The sequence below is a fragment of the Corvus hawaiiensis genome, chromosome 30 (assembly GCF_020740725.1).
Source record: "Corvus hawaiiensis isolate bCorHaw1 chromosome 30, bCorHaw1.pri.cur, whole genome shotgun sequence".
Taxonomy (NCBI): domain Eukaryota; kingdom Metazoa; phylum Chordata; class Aves; order Passeriformes; family Corvidae; genus Corvus; species Corvus hawaiiensis.
Genome location: NC_063242.1, coordinates 19602423 through 19617888, shown reverse-complemented (window position 1 = coordinate 19617888; position 15466 = coordinate 19602423). Strand labels below are relative to the sequence as shown.

The window sequence follows — 15466 nt, the reverse complement described above, 5'->3', positions numbered from 1 at the left end:
ATGTGTAAGAAACAGAAAGCTCGTGTCTAAGCTCTACTTCAGAACAACAGAAGAATTCACAAAACGAGATGAAAATGTATCTATGGCTTTACTGAACTCTCTTCTGTATACAACATGTCCATTCTATCAGATAAGGCAATAGGGTCCAGGTTTTCTTTTCATATAAATATGTGCAAAATAATCTTCTGAAGTTTTTTAAAAATAAATTAGTGTTCTGTTCTCTTCTTGTTGTCCTTCCTTATCTTTTTGCTCCTTCCGGCTTGTCTAGATGATTCTTCCTGAAATGAAAAGCATTTCAAAATTTAAAAAATATTCTTGTAAACCACAAGTATTCTCCCAAGGTCACCCATGAGAATTATTTTTAATATGAATAGTATTCATAGGTCATTGGGATTTAGGAAAATTTTGACTTGTATAATGTTTATCCATTCACACAGGTTGTATTACTTTTCTTCTGCCTTCATCTAAAGGTGGAAACTGACAGAAGTTCACGTGCAAATGCCTTCATTCTAAGGGCAGAACATACCGTTGATGGTACATAGTTGTATTCCACAAGGACGTTTCTTGCACAGTTGTTTATATGTTTGAAACGATCCGGTCCCAAGAGAATACCTCCATACCAGCGTGACACCACAACCAACACGTTGTGGACATTCAAAATCTGTGAATAAAAGAAAGCAATAAAAGCTGTTATCTTTTAATTGAACCTGGTTTACTGCTGACACCAATTTGAAACGTAAAAAAGGTCTACTATCTTGTATTCAAAAAAATTACTGAGTTACATTTCTTATTCTTTGGTATGATCAATTATTACTCTGTCATGAAGCTGATTGTCTATTTACATTTTTGGAAGTGTTGGTGGATAAGGCTAGGCCAGGCCACAGGCATTGTACATATGGATAAATAAAATGCCATAAGCTAGTACTGTTAACATGTCCATGTCAACAACCATTAATCATCTCTGTTAAGGAGAACAAAACAGGTGTCTGACTAATTTGAACAATACTATTAGGAGAGTCAATCATTGTTTGTGAAAACAGAAATATTCTTAGAATTTTAAAATGAGAAGGACTGGGGGCACGTTCTATGACAGGCATTTTCTACTCTACATTTATGTATTTGCCATAAAGTCTGTATGTAACAACTGCTGACAGTAAACAGGATGGTACTAATCTAAAATACAGTTTCTTGTAACTAGAAAGTGCTATCTTGAAATGCTGGACTTATCTGAAAAAAAATTAATTTCTATTGCAAAAAAAACCACCAAAAAAACCTGGTAAGTTCAGCTACAATAAATGTTTTAAATCACCTTATTTTCATAACCATATGTCATAAGAGCTCAAAACAAAAAAACTGCAAGATCTATGAACATCTAGAAATCAGCCTATAAACTATTACAATCTTTTCCTATGGCTGAAAAGTGAACTTTTCTGATCTCTATCACACATTCACATTTGAAAGAGGATTGTTATGTCACTTTCTAAACAGGATTTTTATGGAATAATAAGTGCCTAGACAAGTTTCAAAAGCACATATTAACATGCTGAAGAAAAGCTGATAAGCTCAGAACAAACTGAAGTACAGTAACTGCCAAATTGTTTCTTTGCATTATTTTCAGAGCAATAATGTTTTCACACTTAGCATATATACTAGCATATATTGCATAACCTAAGCTTGTTTATTTATTCAACCTTCCCAAGTCTGGTTTGAGTTATTTAGGAAGTTTGAAAAAGTTCAAAATTAAAAATGTCAGAATGTTTCCATCAATTATATTTTTTTCAGAAAAAAAAAAAAGGAAGCTTGGTGGGTGGAGGAGAGCCTCCAGGAATAAGAGTGCAACATACTAAGCAAAAGAACATTCAAGCAAGAAATGGACAGGAAAATAAAGTTCCTGTTGTAAAGAGGACATCAATATAAAATAAAAAGAAATATATTGTCTGCTTACACAGCTAAGTGACCTGAGGCACAGCATTAAGATGTACCCAGCTGTCCCCTGTAGCTGTGCTATTTTAATTACGGTTTTACGAGGGCTTGCAGCTCGAACCAAAATTTATCCATCTCAACTCACATTTAGTAGCCAAGTATTATTTCAACCCTTGAAGACTAAAATATATGCGAGTATGAGGGCTAAGGACCCAGAACAGGAAACAGCACAACAAAACAGACTAAATGATCAAAACAACTCTTTCACTCCTTTTGTATTTGAAGTTCTACTCTGCAAGTTCATATATCGGTGTCTTTTTATTACGCCTACTCGAGGAAACCACGTGAAGGTTGTGCACAGGTCAGCTGTTATTTTCTGACAGTCAGCCCTCCCAGTCTTCATTTTCTGTGTACCTTACACCACACAGGAAGCATAGGAATTAAAGCTTAGTTCTCTTTTAACCCATTCAAACTATCCTTGCCACCTATGAAACATTACTCATTTCTGTGCTCCGAGACTTGTAAGTGCTACAGTCTGTGTTTCTCCTTTCACCTTGAGAAAGCAATCATCTGGCTGGCTATTAGCAGAACAAAAGTTTAAAAAATCTTCTACAAGCTTATTTACATTGTAGTGATTTTTAAAATCAATTTCAATTCAAGATTTCCAGAAGTCAAAGATTAATTTCTACAACCTGCATAAGATGGAGAAGACGGCCACCTGCTGCTGTCTCTCCATCATCTTCACAATCCTGTAGGAATGTCTGCTTATCTTCACAGTATATTCTATACAAGAAAAAAAAAACATAAAATGGATTTTAAAATGTCAATCAACTAACATTTCTACATGATTAATAAAGTCTCAGATCTTTCATACACATGTGTATCAGTTCTAATTCTCTACCACAGACATTTACATGAAAACAGGATGAGGCATAGGGTAAACCACAAATGTTTATCTGTACAGTAGGATAAGTTTTGAGAAGCTTTTACACAGACTTTAGCCACTTCAGGTAAACTCCAGTTTAAAGTCCCTAAACAGAAAAATACCCAGGCTTTTAGCCTAATTATTACATCTAGCTGAAACCAACTCCATCAGATACAGATTCAAATTATGGTATAAACCTAGAAGCTGGAAGAACTTGGACAAAAACATTATGAATAATTAATTAGGTCTGTATTTCAGCAGCAACATGAAACTATTACTGAAATTTGCCTTTGGATTCTCCATGTCATCTCCCTCCTCAGGAGGCACTGCAGTAAACTTTTGGGTGTATTGTTTCATAAAAAGGTCAGCTGCCCAGGTCTAATCTTCCAGAAGTAATGCTTAGAGGTCTACTGAGCAATAAGTTGGTTTGTTACCAACTTATTTCCTAAGTTCTGAACTTAGTTACAGGTGACACAATGAGAAAGAGGCTTCTGTTGGGGTCCCTCCCCTGCCGTGTAGCCCTGGGAGAGGGGCCCTGAGGGCACAGACACGGGGCTTCCCTGCCCCTGCTCAGCCTCGTTCCCATTGGTTGGTTTGTGTTCCCTGCGCGGGCTGAAGGACCCTTGGTCCCGTGACTGGAACAGTTCCTGGGCAGAGCTCCGGCCATGCGGCTGGAGAAATAAACATCTCTGAAACAGCTATCAAGAATCTGTCTGTCCGTATATATTTCCTTTCCACAGGACTCCTGGTTTGATATATGCGTGTTGCAGGATCCCCACTGCAACAAATGGTGGAGATTTGTGAGCAGAACGATCCCCGATCCCTAAGCGACTGATTTGTGTGAGTAAACCCTGGAAACTTTGGATTCCTCTTCTTGGTTTTGCTTTGCTATTCCATATCTAAACTATGGAGGAACCGTGGGAAGACTCTTGGCTCTCAGAGCCGCATATGGACATTTATCTTAAACTTAAAATGATTCTTGAACAACGATTTGTAAATTTTAGCTTGATTCAAGCTCAAAAAGAACTGAAACACTTCCTGGCATGGTTGTTTAAGAACTTTTTCTATGTTTCTTGGGATTTAATTCTTACCAAGGGCTTTTGGAAAACCGTTTGGACACAGTTAATATTGGAGTCAAAATATATGCCGATGGAAGAATATTTTCGTGAATATTATTTAGTTACTGAGACTGTTGAGCAATGTCAGCTGTGTCCTGGTGAAGGGAAGCGTGGCGCAGGGACCGTGCGGCCCAGGCCACGTGCACCGAGCGCCCTGCGAGCAGCAGCGAGGCAATTCCCGCGCGCGGGCGGAGCCACGCGAGCCGCAGTGTCCGCAGCAGAGCGAGGAGCGGCGGGACCCGGCGGTGCCCGAATGGTCCCATGCAGCGCGTGGTGGAGCGAGCCCCGTGAACGCCCGACCGAGAGGGGCGGCACGCGGGCGGCGGCTGGCGGCGATGGCGGTGGAACGGAGCCGCGCCCAGCCGAGACGCGCGCTGGAGCGGGGCGCGGGGGAGTCATCGCTCGGGGGCCCGGCCGAGACGTGGGTGCAGCGCCCGGCATCGGCAGCGAAGCTGCGACCAGAGGAGGCGACGCACGGAGAACTGAGCGGCACGGCCCGGCCCGGCCCGCGCAGCCCCGAACGCGACCCCGGGAAGAGCGCGCAGGCACCAGCAGCCCCGACAATTCCAACACGGGAGCGACCGAAAGAGACAGCAAAGACGCAGCGAGACAGAAAACAGCAGCCACTCGGAAAAAGGAAAAGATCATAGCAACTAAGACCTTAGGGATAGTAAAATGGTATAATGTTAAGCAAAATTATGGTTTTATAACAAGGTGTGACAACCAGCAAGACATATTCGTGCATAGAACTGCTATTAAAAAGAATAACCCTGAAAAATGCATCCCAAGCTTGAGAGATGGAGAGGTGGTGGAATTTAATATTGTAGTAGGGAGAAAAGGGTTACAAGCATCGCAGGTCACTGGGCCTGATGGTGTTCCTGTAAAAGGCAGTATATATGCAAAAAATCGTAGTCATGTTAGACAATATCTCTATTGTAAGCCCCCCCTACAGTTTCCCTTTCCTAATCCCACCTTTCCCTTTTACCCTATGTCCTATTACCCCCAGTGTATTCCCAATCCGTTTTTTCATCCATGGTTTCCCTCACAAAACCATGCTTTTGCCAATTGTTTCCCCAAAAATCCCTTTCCAATGCCGAGTGGGGGATGAAAAGGGGGAGGGAAGAAGTTAAACCCTCTCCTGCCTCAGTTTCCCCACAAAGCATGCTCAGAGAATTCTGTCTCCCTTCTGTCAGCCCTAAGATGTTCCAGAGAATCTGTTTGGACATTTAAAGACTCAGGAGGGTGGCTTGTTTTGTTTTGAAACTGTTCTTGTTATGTTTATCCAGTTGTTTTCATTCTCCTTTTATTAAAATAAAACGGGTGAGGTGTTGGGGTCCCTCCCCCGCCGTGTAGCCCTGGGAGAGGGGCCCTGAGGGCACAGACACGGGGCTTCCCTGCCCCTGCTCAGCCTCGTTCCCATTGGTTGGTTTGTGTTCCCTGCGCGGGCTGAAGGACCCTTGGTCCCGTGACTGGAACAGTTCCCCGGCAGAGCTCCGGCCATGCGGCTGGAGAAATAAACATCTCTGAAACAGCTATCAAGAATCTGTCTGTCCGTATATATTTCCTTTCCACGGGACTCCTGGTTTGATATATGCGTGTTGCAGGATCCCCACTGCAACAGGCTTCTACTATTATATGACAAAGAGGAAGCAGTAAGTATGTGCTTGTTCCTTTTTATTTTTTCCAAGTGGATTTGGATAATAAGAGTGAAAGAAGCCAGATCATCATCTGTAAGAACAGAAATGCCCTCTTTACCGAAACTTCTAACTTAGCTAGAAGCTTTTACTTTTTGGTAAAATAAGCTTTCACTTGCTCTCATTTCATGTTTCATTAGGATCACACCAGGATGGGCATGAATGGATCAGCACCTGTACGTGCTTTTTCAGATGACTGGTTCCTTCAGTAATCAAAGGGCTCCCTTCTACTGCCACATTCCTCAGAAAACCTACACTGGCATCTGGACTGTGACCAATTCATTTCACATAAGCTATGTTCACAAAAGTTGCCAGAAGCAGATGACTGCCAAACTCAATTTTACCTGGTTCTCATAATCCCTGAAGTTTCTTGTATTTCAGCTGAAACTTCGTATGCCAGATGTCTGCATCAGGCTTTCTGATTCGACTCTTATTTCAATTGAACATTTTCAGCTATTTCTAAATATAAGGTTGGGGGGGGGGGAAAAAGAAGTTACTTCACCCAAGTGAAAACACATTTAGTTCAGGATGATGTAACATTTCCATGCTCAGACATACTACACAAAGTATACCAACACATGTTCAAATCCACTTTTTTTTTCTATTCCTAATGCTGCTTCACATTCTTCTTTCCTACTGTATTGACCTCAAATTCAAAATAACACCTGCAACATTTACCATACAAACAAGAAACCTACTCTCTAAAGCAAGGAATTTCTTTTAACAGCAAGGAAATTTAGTAGGAAGGAATTTCTTTATTATGTCCTGCACTCATCCGTCAAAGAACACTAAAAAAAAAAAAAATCACTGTTTGTATCTCACCTGTATGCATATATGTTGTGGGTAGCACTTGCAATTTTCTTGTTCTCATATAATTTTTCAAGAACTCTTTTTACCTATAGAAAACAACAGAAAAAACCCTCCTTTTGTAACAGTGATTTCATACATCCCTCTCAATACCACTGCTAAAAAACCATTTCCCTAGCACTACCATGAAACAATATCATGCTTTGACATAAAATGTTCAGTATGATAACTCAAAAACCAGCTTCTCAGTACTCTCATACTTGCTTTAAACAATTTTTCTGGGATACTGAAAAGAGCCTGTCCCTTGAATTTCTACATTGTGTACATTCATACTATTGCTCAAGATGTAGAAGGGTCAAATTGCTTTATTAAACAAGGGACAGATCTGGAAAATATTTTTAGTCAGTATTAAGTATCAATTGCACCTGCCTACTTTTCTAATAATAAGTTAAGCTGGAATAGAACACAACTTGACATACATATTCCCACTACACACTGCTTTTAGTTATTTCACAAAAACATTATGTTTAGAAAGCCCTACTACATTTCAAGCTTTTCCTTTTCCCTCAAACATGCTTTTTTTCACAGCTTCCACTTCACAGAAAGAACAGTAAAACCAGAAAATGTCCTATTAGCGGTCTGAAAGTGTCAGTACTTCCCAGAAAACAGATATTCCCATGTCTATCTCTTTGCTCTTAAGAAGTACCAAATTCAAAACATTTATCAGTATCAGTTCATCATATGTTTCTAAGTAAACATGCTAGCAATTGTTCAACCCGTTCCAAGGGTCTAGCAAAAAAAAGAGCTTTTGATTAAGACATCATTATTGTACATAATATAAAGCATTACTGAAATTGCAGAAGTCTGGGAAAACATGCCTGGCAAGTAAATTACCTTCCCTGCAAAAACCAATGTCTCAGAGGAGTAATCAATAGATATATTAAATATCTGCCCTAGCTATACTGTGCTATTTTCAATTCTTCTTGAAGAAATTAAACCGACAAGAATCACCTCAAATAAAAGATACCTCAATGAAAAAAATCCTATTATTAATGGAGAATATTGCTTCAGACATCTGTCTTCTCCTTACTTTGAATGCTGAAGGAAGACAACTTGTATTTCTTAATACACTTTCATATACATGGACTTAAAGCACAAGTCATATGAAACGATCATCACCTTTGACACTACTTATTTGCCAGCTACCAGATTCCTAAAAACATACTTTCAAGATTCATTTTTGTGCTACAGCTGTACCTTCTTTAAGTGATTCTTTAATATATATAAATGACCTCTGCTGCTTTAGAAAGGGAAGAAATGCGAATCATTGGCTTAACATATCTTTTTCATTTCAAAATGCTTTTATCATGATTTGTGAGCAAGATTGCTCCTACATACACAAAAACCCGAACAAATGTACAGTCTATGTGAACTTGAAAGGTCCAAGTGCTCCAGAAGGGATGCTAGGATTCAGAGACCAATTCTTATGTCCATACTAAGCAAACTACTGAGGGGGAAAGAAAAAAACAAAACAAAAAAACCACCAACAGCTTCAAACATTACAGCTTTTTTACACAGAAATCAGCCTAAAAACCCTGTCAATATGTCAATGTTTTTTCATAGTTACTGAGCATGTAGTAGACCTAGCTTACCTGGAACTTCAAGCAGCACTTGACAAAATCCCTTACCAAAAATTCTTAAAACAAAACCTAAAATTGCACAAAAAGAAAGAGAAAAATCCTCTCAAGGTTTAACTCTTGAGTTAATGAAAAAAAAGAACAGTAGTTTCCCCACTAAACAGGGATGACCAAAGGAGGCTGATGGTAGCAGATGGAAAGTGATGTACAAAAGAAGCTCCAAACCCCTCTCAATTAGGTCATGATAAAGATTTACTTATGCACGATCCAAGTGTGTTTTTCAACAGAATTCCTTTCTGAAGGAGGGAAAACATTTATAAACCCATTTTAATTCCTTTTCCAGCTAACACATGATAGACTCAGAAACTTCCAAATATGTTATGATAAACCTGCCAACATCCTGAAGTCAAATAACAGTGTTCTTATTCTCTTTCATCTAATGCACATAGTGGTGAAGAATAGCAGGAAGCATTGCAGAGCTGTTATCTAGAATTATTCAGCTGACAGTGAAAGCAAGACACCAGTAACTACTCGGAAAATACTAGCACAGAAAGATGCACAGAACAGACAGACCAACATATTTGGCAAATTCCAAGTATTTCAGTAAAGGCAAAAGGAGAAGAACTGATCTCTACTAACTTGTCTGGTTGTCACCACTGGAGCCAGATGTGCTTGGAAAGTGCTCCTTCGATCTGTGATTGGGTTTCCATGATGTATGGGTGGCAGTTCTTCATCTGTGGGTCACAAACAAGAGAGTGTTTCTTTTCTTTTAAGAGTACAGAAACAATGCAAGTGGCTATAAAAGTAAAGAATGCCTCAACTTTAAAAAAAGGGACTTGTTAAAGTGAAGTACAGAAAATAACAGACAAACCCACCAAAAGCATGTTACGTTTTTTAATCACTGTTATTAAACTTTATTATAATTCTATTGTCACTAGATTTACTCTAAAGCTGAGTAGAAAAGCAGAATCTTCAGGCCTCTTTTAAATTATTTCAACAGAATTAACAAGAGCATATTTTTTACCTTCCTGACTTTCAGATGTCATGTAATTTAACATTTTACTTTGATCTTCCTGAACGGGCTGATAGTCTAAGAGAAAATCATCTCCATCATCTTCATCAACTTCTTCAGTGGTTTTTTTAGTATCTGGTTCTATTAATATACAAGTAGTAGAATTTATTACACATTTTTTGCAAGACAAGCAAAACAAAATTTCAAACACTTTTTCTCAAAAGTCTCTGGCTTTTCAGTTAAAAACAGTTTGACATTAAGAATTTTTAAATGGAGAATAGTAACATTAATTACAACAAAACCCAAAGTACTCAGCCCAGTATTAACTTAAAACTTCCTGAGAATTAAAAATAAAATACTCATACTATGGGATCCTTCCATAAGATCTTCTGTTTCAATACTAACAGTATTTCTAAGAAAAAAAAAGAACAATCATGTTTACTATTTCCATTAAACAGTCAAGATGCTACCTTTTATCTGAATTTAGCAATCAAATTAAGCTGCTGCTTCACAAAAACTACAGTCATTTAATGGTCATCTAGGGAAAAACGTAGAACTGCTGCTCAATGCTACTTCATGAGGTTATAAAATCATTAGATTTGAAACATCCCTCTCAACATGCTTCAAGTATTCTGGGATTCCCAAAATCCTGTTTTCCTTCATGCATAGAACATCCAAAAAGTAATAGTCAATAACAAAGGAGGAAATATACATGATTCTGACATCTGGATTTAGAGCCAAATTAATATACCACAGTTTGATTCCTATTTAGAGGGCCTATGATGTGCTTATATGTATTTTCCACAAAAAACAGAGGGGTGATAAAGCATGTTCAAAAATGGAAGCCATAAGGTTGTGGTCAAAATACCCAAACTTCCAATACTGTCAGTAAAATTTTCACTTCTCAGTGTCCACTCCTTCAGTCACAGTAGTGAAAAATGACTTCTCCAGTGTCTGTGATGTAGCAACAAAATGCACAGTTTATGGAAAGACTAAGATTGGACCTTACCATAGAACAACACTGAAAATGAGTTTTTTTCTCTTCAGACTTTTATTTCTCACAGGACTAAGATAAAACCCGACAGAGAAAAGTAGTTCTGTTTCCTTTTGCCATATGTGCATGCATGCATGTCACTGACACATTTCACAGCAATTTAGCATGTTAATGTACAAACCACCCCCCCACCATTTTTTGAAAGAACAACTGTGAATTTACACAAACTCTGTAAGAGTAACAGCAGAAGAATCACTGCAGCTCTACTGATGATGTACTTCTCATCCCAATACAGTAGAATGAATGGAAGGATGAAAAAGTAAAATGATGGAATACTTGGTCATTTGTCTGCATATTCCACTGAAGTTTATCTTCTCTTGAATCCCAATCCTCCAAGAGGGCACTCAACACCAGAAGTTAATTACTGGTATGAATTATTCATTTGCAGAATAATGCATAATGCACCTGTGGGCAGCACTGTCCTTTCATACAAGTAACTGCATTCCTGAGAAAACTGAGGACTTTGTTCACAGGCCACCTACACCTTCTTTTCCCTCCTGCTTTTTTAAAAGGGACACTACCACTGTAAAACAGTAAGCCATGACACTGGAGACTGTTTCCTGATATTTAGATCCAATTCAAAAGTGGGCATAAGCTAACTTGTATGAAATCTTACTTTGCAGTGGAACAAGAAGGAAAATGAAAACCCCAAGTATTTGCTGAAGTACCTGGATCTGAAGACTGTGCCTTTTGTATGAGAACTTCTCGTATCTTCTCCACCCATAAATACAATATACTTTCACCAAGGTTCTGTCTGGAAGTAAAAACTCATGGTAAATGAAGAATCACTTCTACAGATTTCACTTGGAAAGTACATCAAATAACATAGAGATTTCAGACACACAGAAATATAACATAAGCTAGAGAGATAAAGAGCTTAGGCAGGCTTGTGTAGAGTTCTGTCTCAGTAGCTCACTGGGTGAAACACATATTGGTGGACTATGATGGCAGGTCAGTGGAGCACTGGAATGAAACACTACAGTTTGGGTAACAGGCAGTGCTATAGCACAGGGAGATAAAGCTTTAGGTCTAGTAGGTGCCCCTCAGGGGGCACAGGTGTGTATTAGGGTACTGGGGGAGGATGGGATGAGCACGTTTTATATATGCATGTTAGGAGTTAAGGAATGCTTCCTTTTTGTGCAGCAGGACCCAAACAACTCAAAACACGTTTCAAATGGTTCTAACGGTTATAAACTGTGCCTGTTTGTCTAAGAAACAAAACTAAAGATTTAGGGCTGTAGATATCTCATGGTTTCTCATTAATTTTATTCTTACTGCCACCATCTGGGCACCAGGTAAGTAACAAAATTACACCTTTAAACTTTGCTTAACGTATACAGCACTGCTGTGGAAACAATCAAATTCAAATAAACATACATATTTTAAGAAAAATATTCAAGCAAAAATAAGGATTTCATGAACTTGTAGCTCTGACTGCAAAATCCAGACAGACTCCAGAACAAATCAACACCATGATTTCACACTGCTTATTGTATCGAAGCACTGCTTTAATACCTGAAGACTTTTTTTAGTGATGGAATGAAAAAGATTATAAAAGGAATAAAATTTCCCTGCTTTATGAAAGTAAATAGCAATTTGTCCAGCCATCACCCAATTACGGTTTCTGAAGAGTTGTAAATTACACTTCGTGTCTCCCAAAACAGACTTGTGATCTGTAGTGATCCATTTTTTCCATAGCAATTGACAGTATAGTTCACATTGGTTTAGACTGCAGACCTTCACAACTTAGATCCCTAGGGACTAGAAACCTGGTCAAATAAAATGTAAACGATGCAGAGCATCTCTGTTCATCTGACAACCATGCAGACATTGAATAGATAAAAGGCTTTCACAAATACTGTGCACATCAGTGACTACTCCAGGTTTTTCAACAATCTAAAATGACATATAAGGCCCAAATACATTCACTTCCTGAGGAACTAACAAAGTGAGAGCAGACCAGCGAGGGCTCTGAACAGCAGCTGATACAGACAGAAGGGAGCTGCAAGGGACTGAACTAGTACAATTCAACAGCCTACGGGACTGCAGAGGGGAGAACAAAAAAAGAACCATGCTCAGAGCCCTCACATGCCAACTTGTGCTGGATGCTCAGGTCTTTAAATAACCCCCTACAGCAGCTCTACCTGTGGTAGAGACTCCATCAGATCCTTTGAATCTGGACAGCATTAAGGACAACCTCTGTCCTTTTTGCTCCACTGAACAACTGTAGTGAATGTGATCACAGAGAACTTTTCACTTAAAATCCTTGTGCATTTTTAACACTTCAAATTAAATTTTCCTTGCTTAAATGAGCTGTTGCTTAATTAGCTAAGAAACCCAGTTAATCAAAGTAAAAAACCCTTATGCAAGCTAAGTGCTCTCTTCCTTATGGCGTTAAAAAACATCTCTTATGCAAGATGCTCAGATTTCAGTATCTAGGGCAAGACTGTACTTTTTTTTTCCCCCCCATTTATTTTATATTATCTTTGGGATCTGAAAGAAATAAATAAACCATATAAAATTACTATATTTTCTATCCCACTTTCACAGCAATTCAAAATCATGTAATTTGAGTATTTCTAAATGCTGTTATGCTTTCATTATGCCTTGTTGTTAGCTGCACACTGTGATAATAAACAGTCCACGATGCTCCAGATTCCAGTTAATAGATTCTGCATGTGTTTATTTTAAAACCTACTTATCCCTTAGCTTTTAAGAAAAACTGGTATGCCACTGACGCTCATAGACACAACAAAATGTTTTCACATCCTGTGTTTCAACATTCAAGTGCAGAATAGATAGAAACTGAAAATACATTGTCTCCTTTTACTTTATTCCACAGTCTTGGACTTACACATATATTTCTTCCAAGCTATTTGCTAGTTCTGTATAATCCTGTCCTCGAAGCCAAGGGGCACTAGAATGAAAAGAAATGCAATGAAAATTGTGCTATATGCTGCTTCCAACATTCCCAAGTAAATGTGGTGAACACCTTGAAAATATAACTTTGCCAACCATAAAGATTCTAGCTGTAAACATCTTGGAAAAAGCAAGATAAAGAATAGAATATCCTTGCTGGAAACATCCCCCATTCCCAGTGTACTTTAATTCAAGGAGCATTTTAACTAAACTTCCACTTACAGATAAACAATTAACAGTGTCAATTCAGAAAACACAAACGTTTGCAGAAAACTTCACCTACTTTAGTTGATAAATAGGTGGCTCTGCAGTTGGATATCCTGGAGGCAAAATCACCTGAAAGAAATTCAGGGTATGTATTCATTGGACTACCCTCAGCTTGCTGAGCTTTACTGAAGGACTCTGATGTCAAGCACTAGGACTACAATTCATGTTACAAATGAAGAAAACACTTGGGTATGTTGTCACAGAATAACAACAACCGAATATTTGCATTTTAAATTCCAATAATGGTAATGCATACAAAAATGTTTCATGGAGCAATTTATACAGATGCAAAATAAAGTACAGAAAAAAATTGAAAAAAGCTGCACACATGATTACTGGACTTAAGTAAGTGGCACTGGACTTCCCTAAGTAGACATTTCAATGTTTCTTATGCTAAGTAAATTATTGCTTCCAGTTCTGAAAACATAAAGTAAGGAGTTGGATCAATTAAGTTAATCCAAACTTCGTTTTGTCTCAACAATTTCCAGAAAGCAAATCTAGAAGCAAATGCAGCAGATTCACTGAGGCACAAAGTCGATGTAAAAAATATTTCAGAAATCAGTCTTTGGTGAAATACACTGAAATGCTTTGCTCAGGTGTGGAATTAGGATACGCAACCACTGAATATATCACAAGCACACCAATGTTTTACAGGAACAATCACTGAAAAGTCTTATCACAGACTCCAATCCACAAGCTTCCTAATGCATGTGAGTTGATAATAAACCATATTTAAAGCGTTTCACCTGCATCAGTCCAACTGCAAAACTTAGTTAAACTTCTTCCCACCACTATACCTGCAAACAGAGGGTCCATTTTGGTTGATCCAGACAGTCACTAATCTTAATGCAATAGATTTTTTCATCTTCATCAACAACACACCAATCATCACCATAGATTGACGAAAGGGCTTCAATTTCATCAATCTAAGAAAAAAACAAAAAAAAGCAAAAGTAAATAACCCCCCCCATAAAGCCCACACAACTTTGTGTGCCAATCATCTTTTCATCTTTTTAAAGTCTTGCTCTTCTACAAGTTATCAACAGATGTGACCAGATTCACTGCACTGGAAGGCCATAAGTACTAGGGATCCAGTCCTGACTCACAGGACTTAAGGTGCACCAGGGGAGGTTTAGGCTGGAGATTAGGAAGAGTTTCTTCACAGAAGGGGTGATTAGATAGTGGAATGGACTGCCCAGGGGGGTGGTGGAGTGCCCAGAGGCGTTTAAGGAAAGACTGGACGCTGCACTTAGTGCCGTGGTCTAGTTGACTTGGTGGGGTGTTCGGCCACAGGGTAGATTCGATGATCTCAGAGATATTTTCCAACAAAATTGACTCTGTGATTTTGTAAGTAGCCTTCGCTCAGTTCTCACACACAGACGTTTTTGAATTTCTGAGGACAATCCTGTCATTCTCAGCAGTGACCAGGTGAGCAAAATGACAGGGAGCAGATGCCAACACGTTCCCTGCAGCTCCCAATCGGTGCTGCTCCTGGCTAGGTGGGACCCCCGCAGGAGAAAGACCCCGAGGATTTGGCACTAAGCTCTTCCTGAGGAAGAGCGGATATTCAGCAAATTCTATAAAGAAAAACCGGAGAAGTGCCTTCCACCTAGAAGTGAAACACCTGAATTGGCTCGGCGGTGCAGAGCCACAGCGGGCACGGAGCCGCTCAGGGGCCGGGGTTCACCAGGAGCTCCCTGAAGTCACCGATTTCCCCGCAGCCCCCTCGCCCCCTCCGCCGCTCACCTGCTGCTGGGCCCTTTCCGTGTCACTCGCCGCCATCGGGACCCGAGGGATAGAGGAGGAAGGGAAGGAGAAGGAGAAGGAGAAGGAGGGAAAAGCCCAGAGAGCAGCCCGGCGCCGGGCCGTGTGCGCAGCCGTGGGGTGACGCTGAGGGCCCTTCCTTCCGCTGCAGGGACGGGGGAAGCGGGCGGTGTAGTCGTGTCTCGGGTTGCTACACAGCCTTCATTATATCCCTCCTGAATAGTTTTCCCTTATTTCTTACATCCGATTTTTAAATTGAAGTGTGTAAGCAGTTCTGTTTCAGTGAGGATTTTAGTGATGCAGCCGTTTTCACCTTGCATTTATGGCACTCGGAATGAACGATTGA

At 39.5% G+C, this 15466-nt stretch overlaps 1 protein-coding gene across 1 annotated transcript; it reads right to left on the bottom strand.

Moving 5' to 3' along the window:
- Positions 1-65: 65 nt before the first annotated feature.
- Positions 66-15249, bottom strand: IMPACT (impact RWD domain protein). The gene is made up of 11 exons (XM_048289454.1): positions 15103-15249; positions 14154-14282; positions 13373-13425; positions 13025-13087; positions 10839-10924; positions 9129-9257; positions 8744-8838; positions 6483-6556; positions 2616-2706; positions 527-661; positions 66-278 (listed from the first exon to the last, which is right to left on the bottom strand). Exons 1-11 carry the CDS (start codon positions 15136-15138, stop codon positions 207-209), a joined length of 963 nt encoding a protein of 320 aa, XP_048145411.1. The 5' UTR covers positions 15139-15249; the 3' UTR covers positions 66-206.
- Positions 15250-15466: the final 217 nt, after the last annotated feature.

Bases quoted from the DNA above. Each gene is read 5' to 3' on its own strand.
- IMPACT (XM_048289454.1), bottom strand. From the start codon at position 15,138: ATGGCGGCGAGTGACACGGAAAGGGCCCAGCAGCAG. The intron at 10,925-13,024 runs GTAAGTCCAAGA...TTTTACTTCCAG, and splicing joins AGCTTGGAAGAAATATATGT to ACAGAACCTTGGTGAAAGTA. The intron at 662-2,615 runs GTTGTAGAAATT...TTTTATTCACAG, and splicing joins GTCTTCTCCATCTTATGCAG to ATTTTGAATGTCCACAACGT.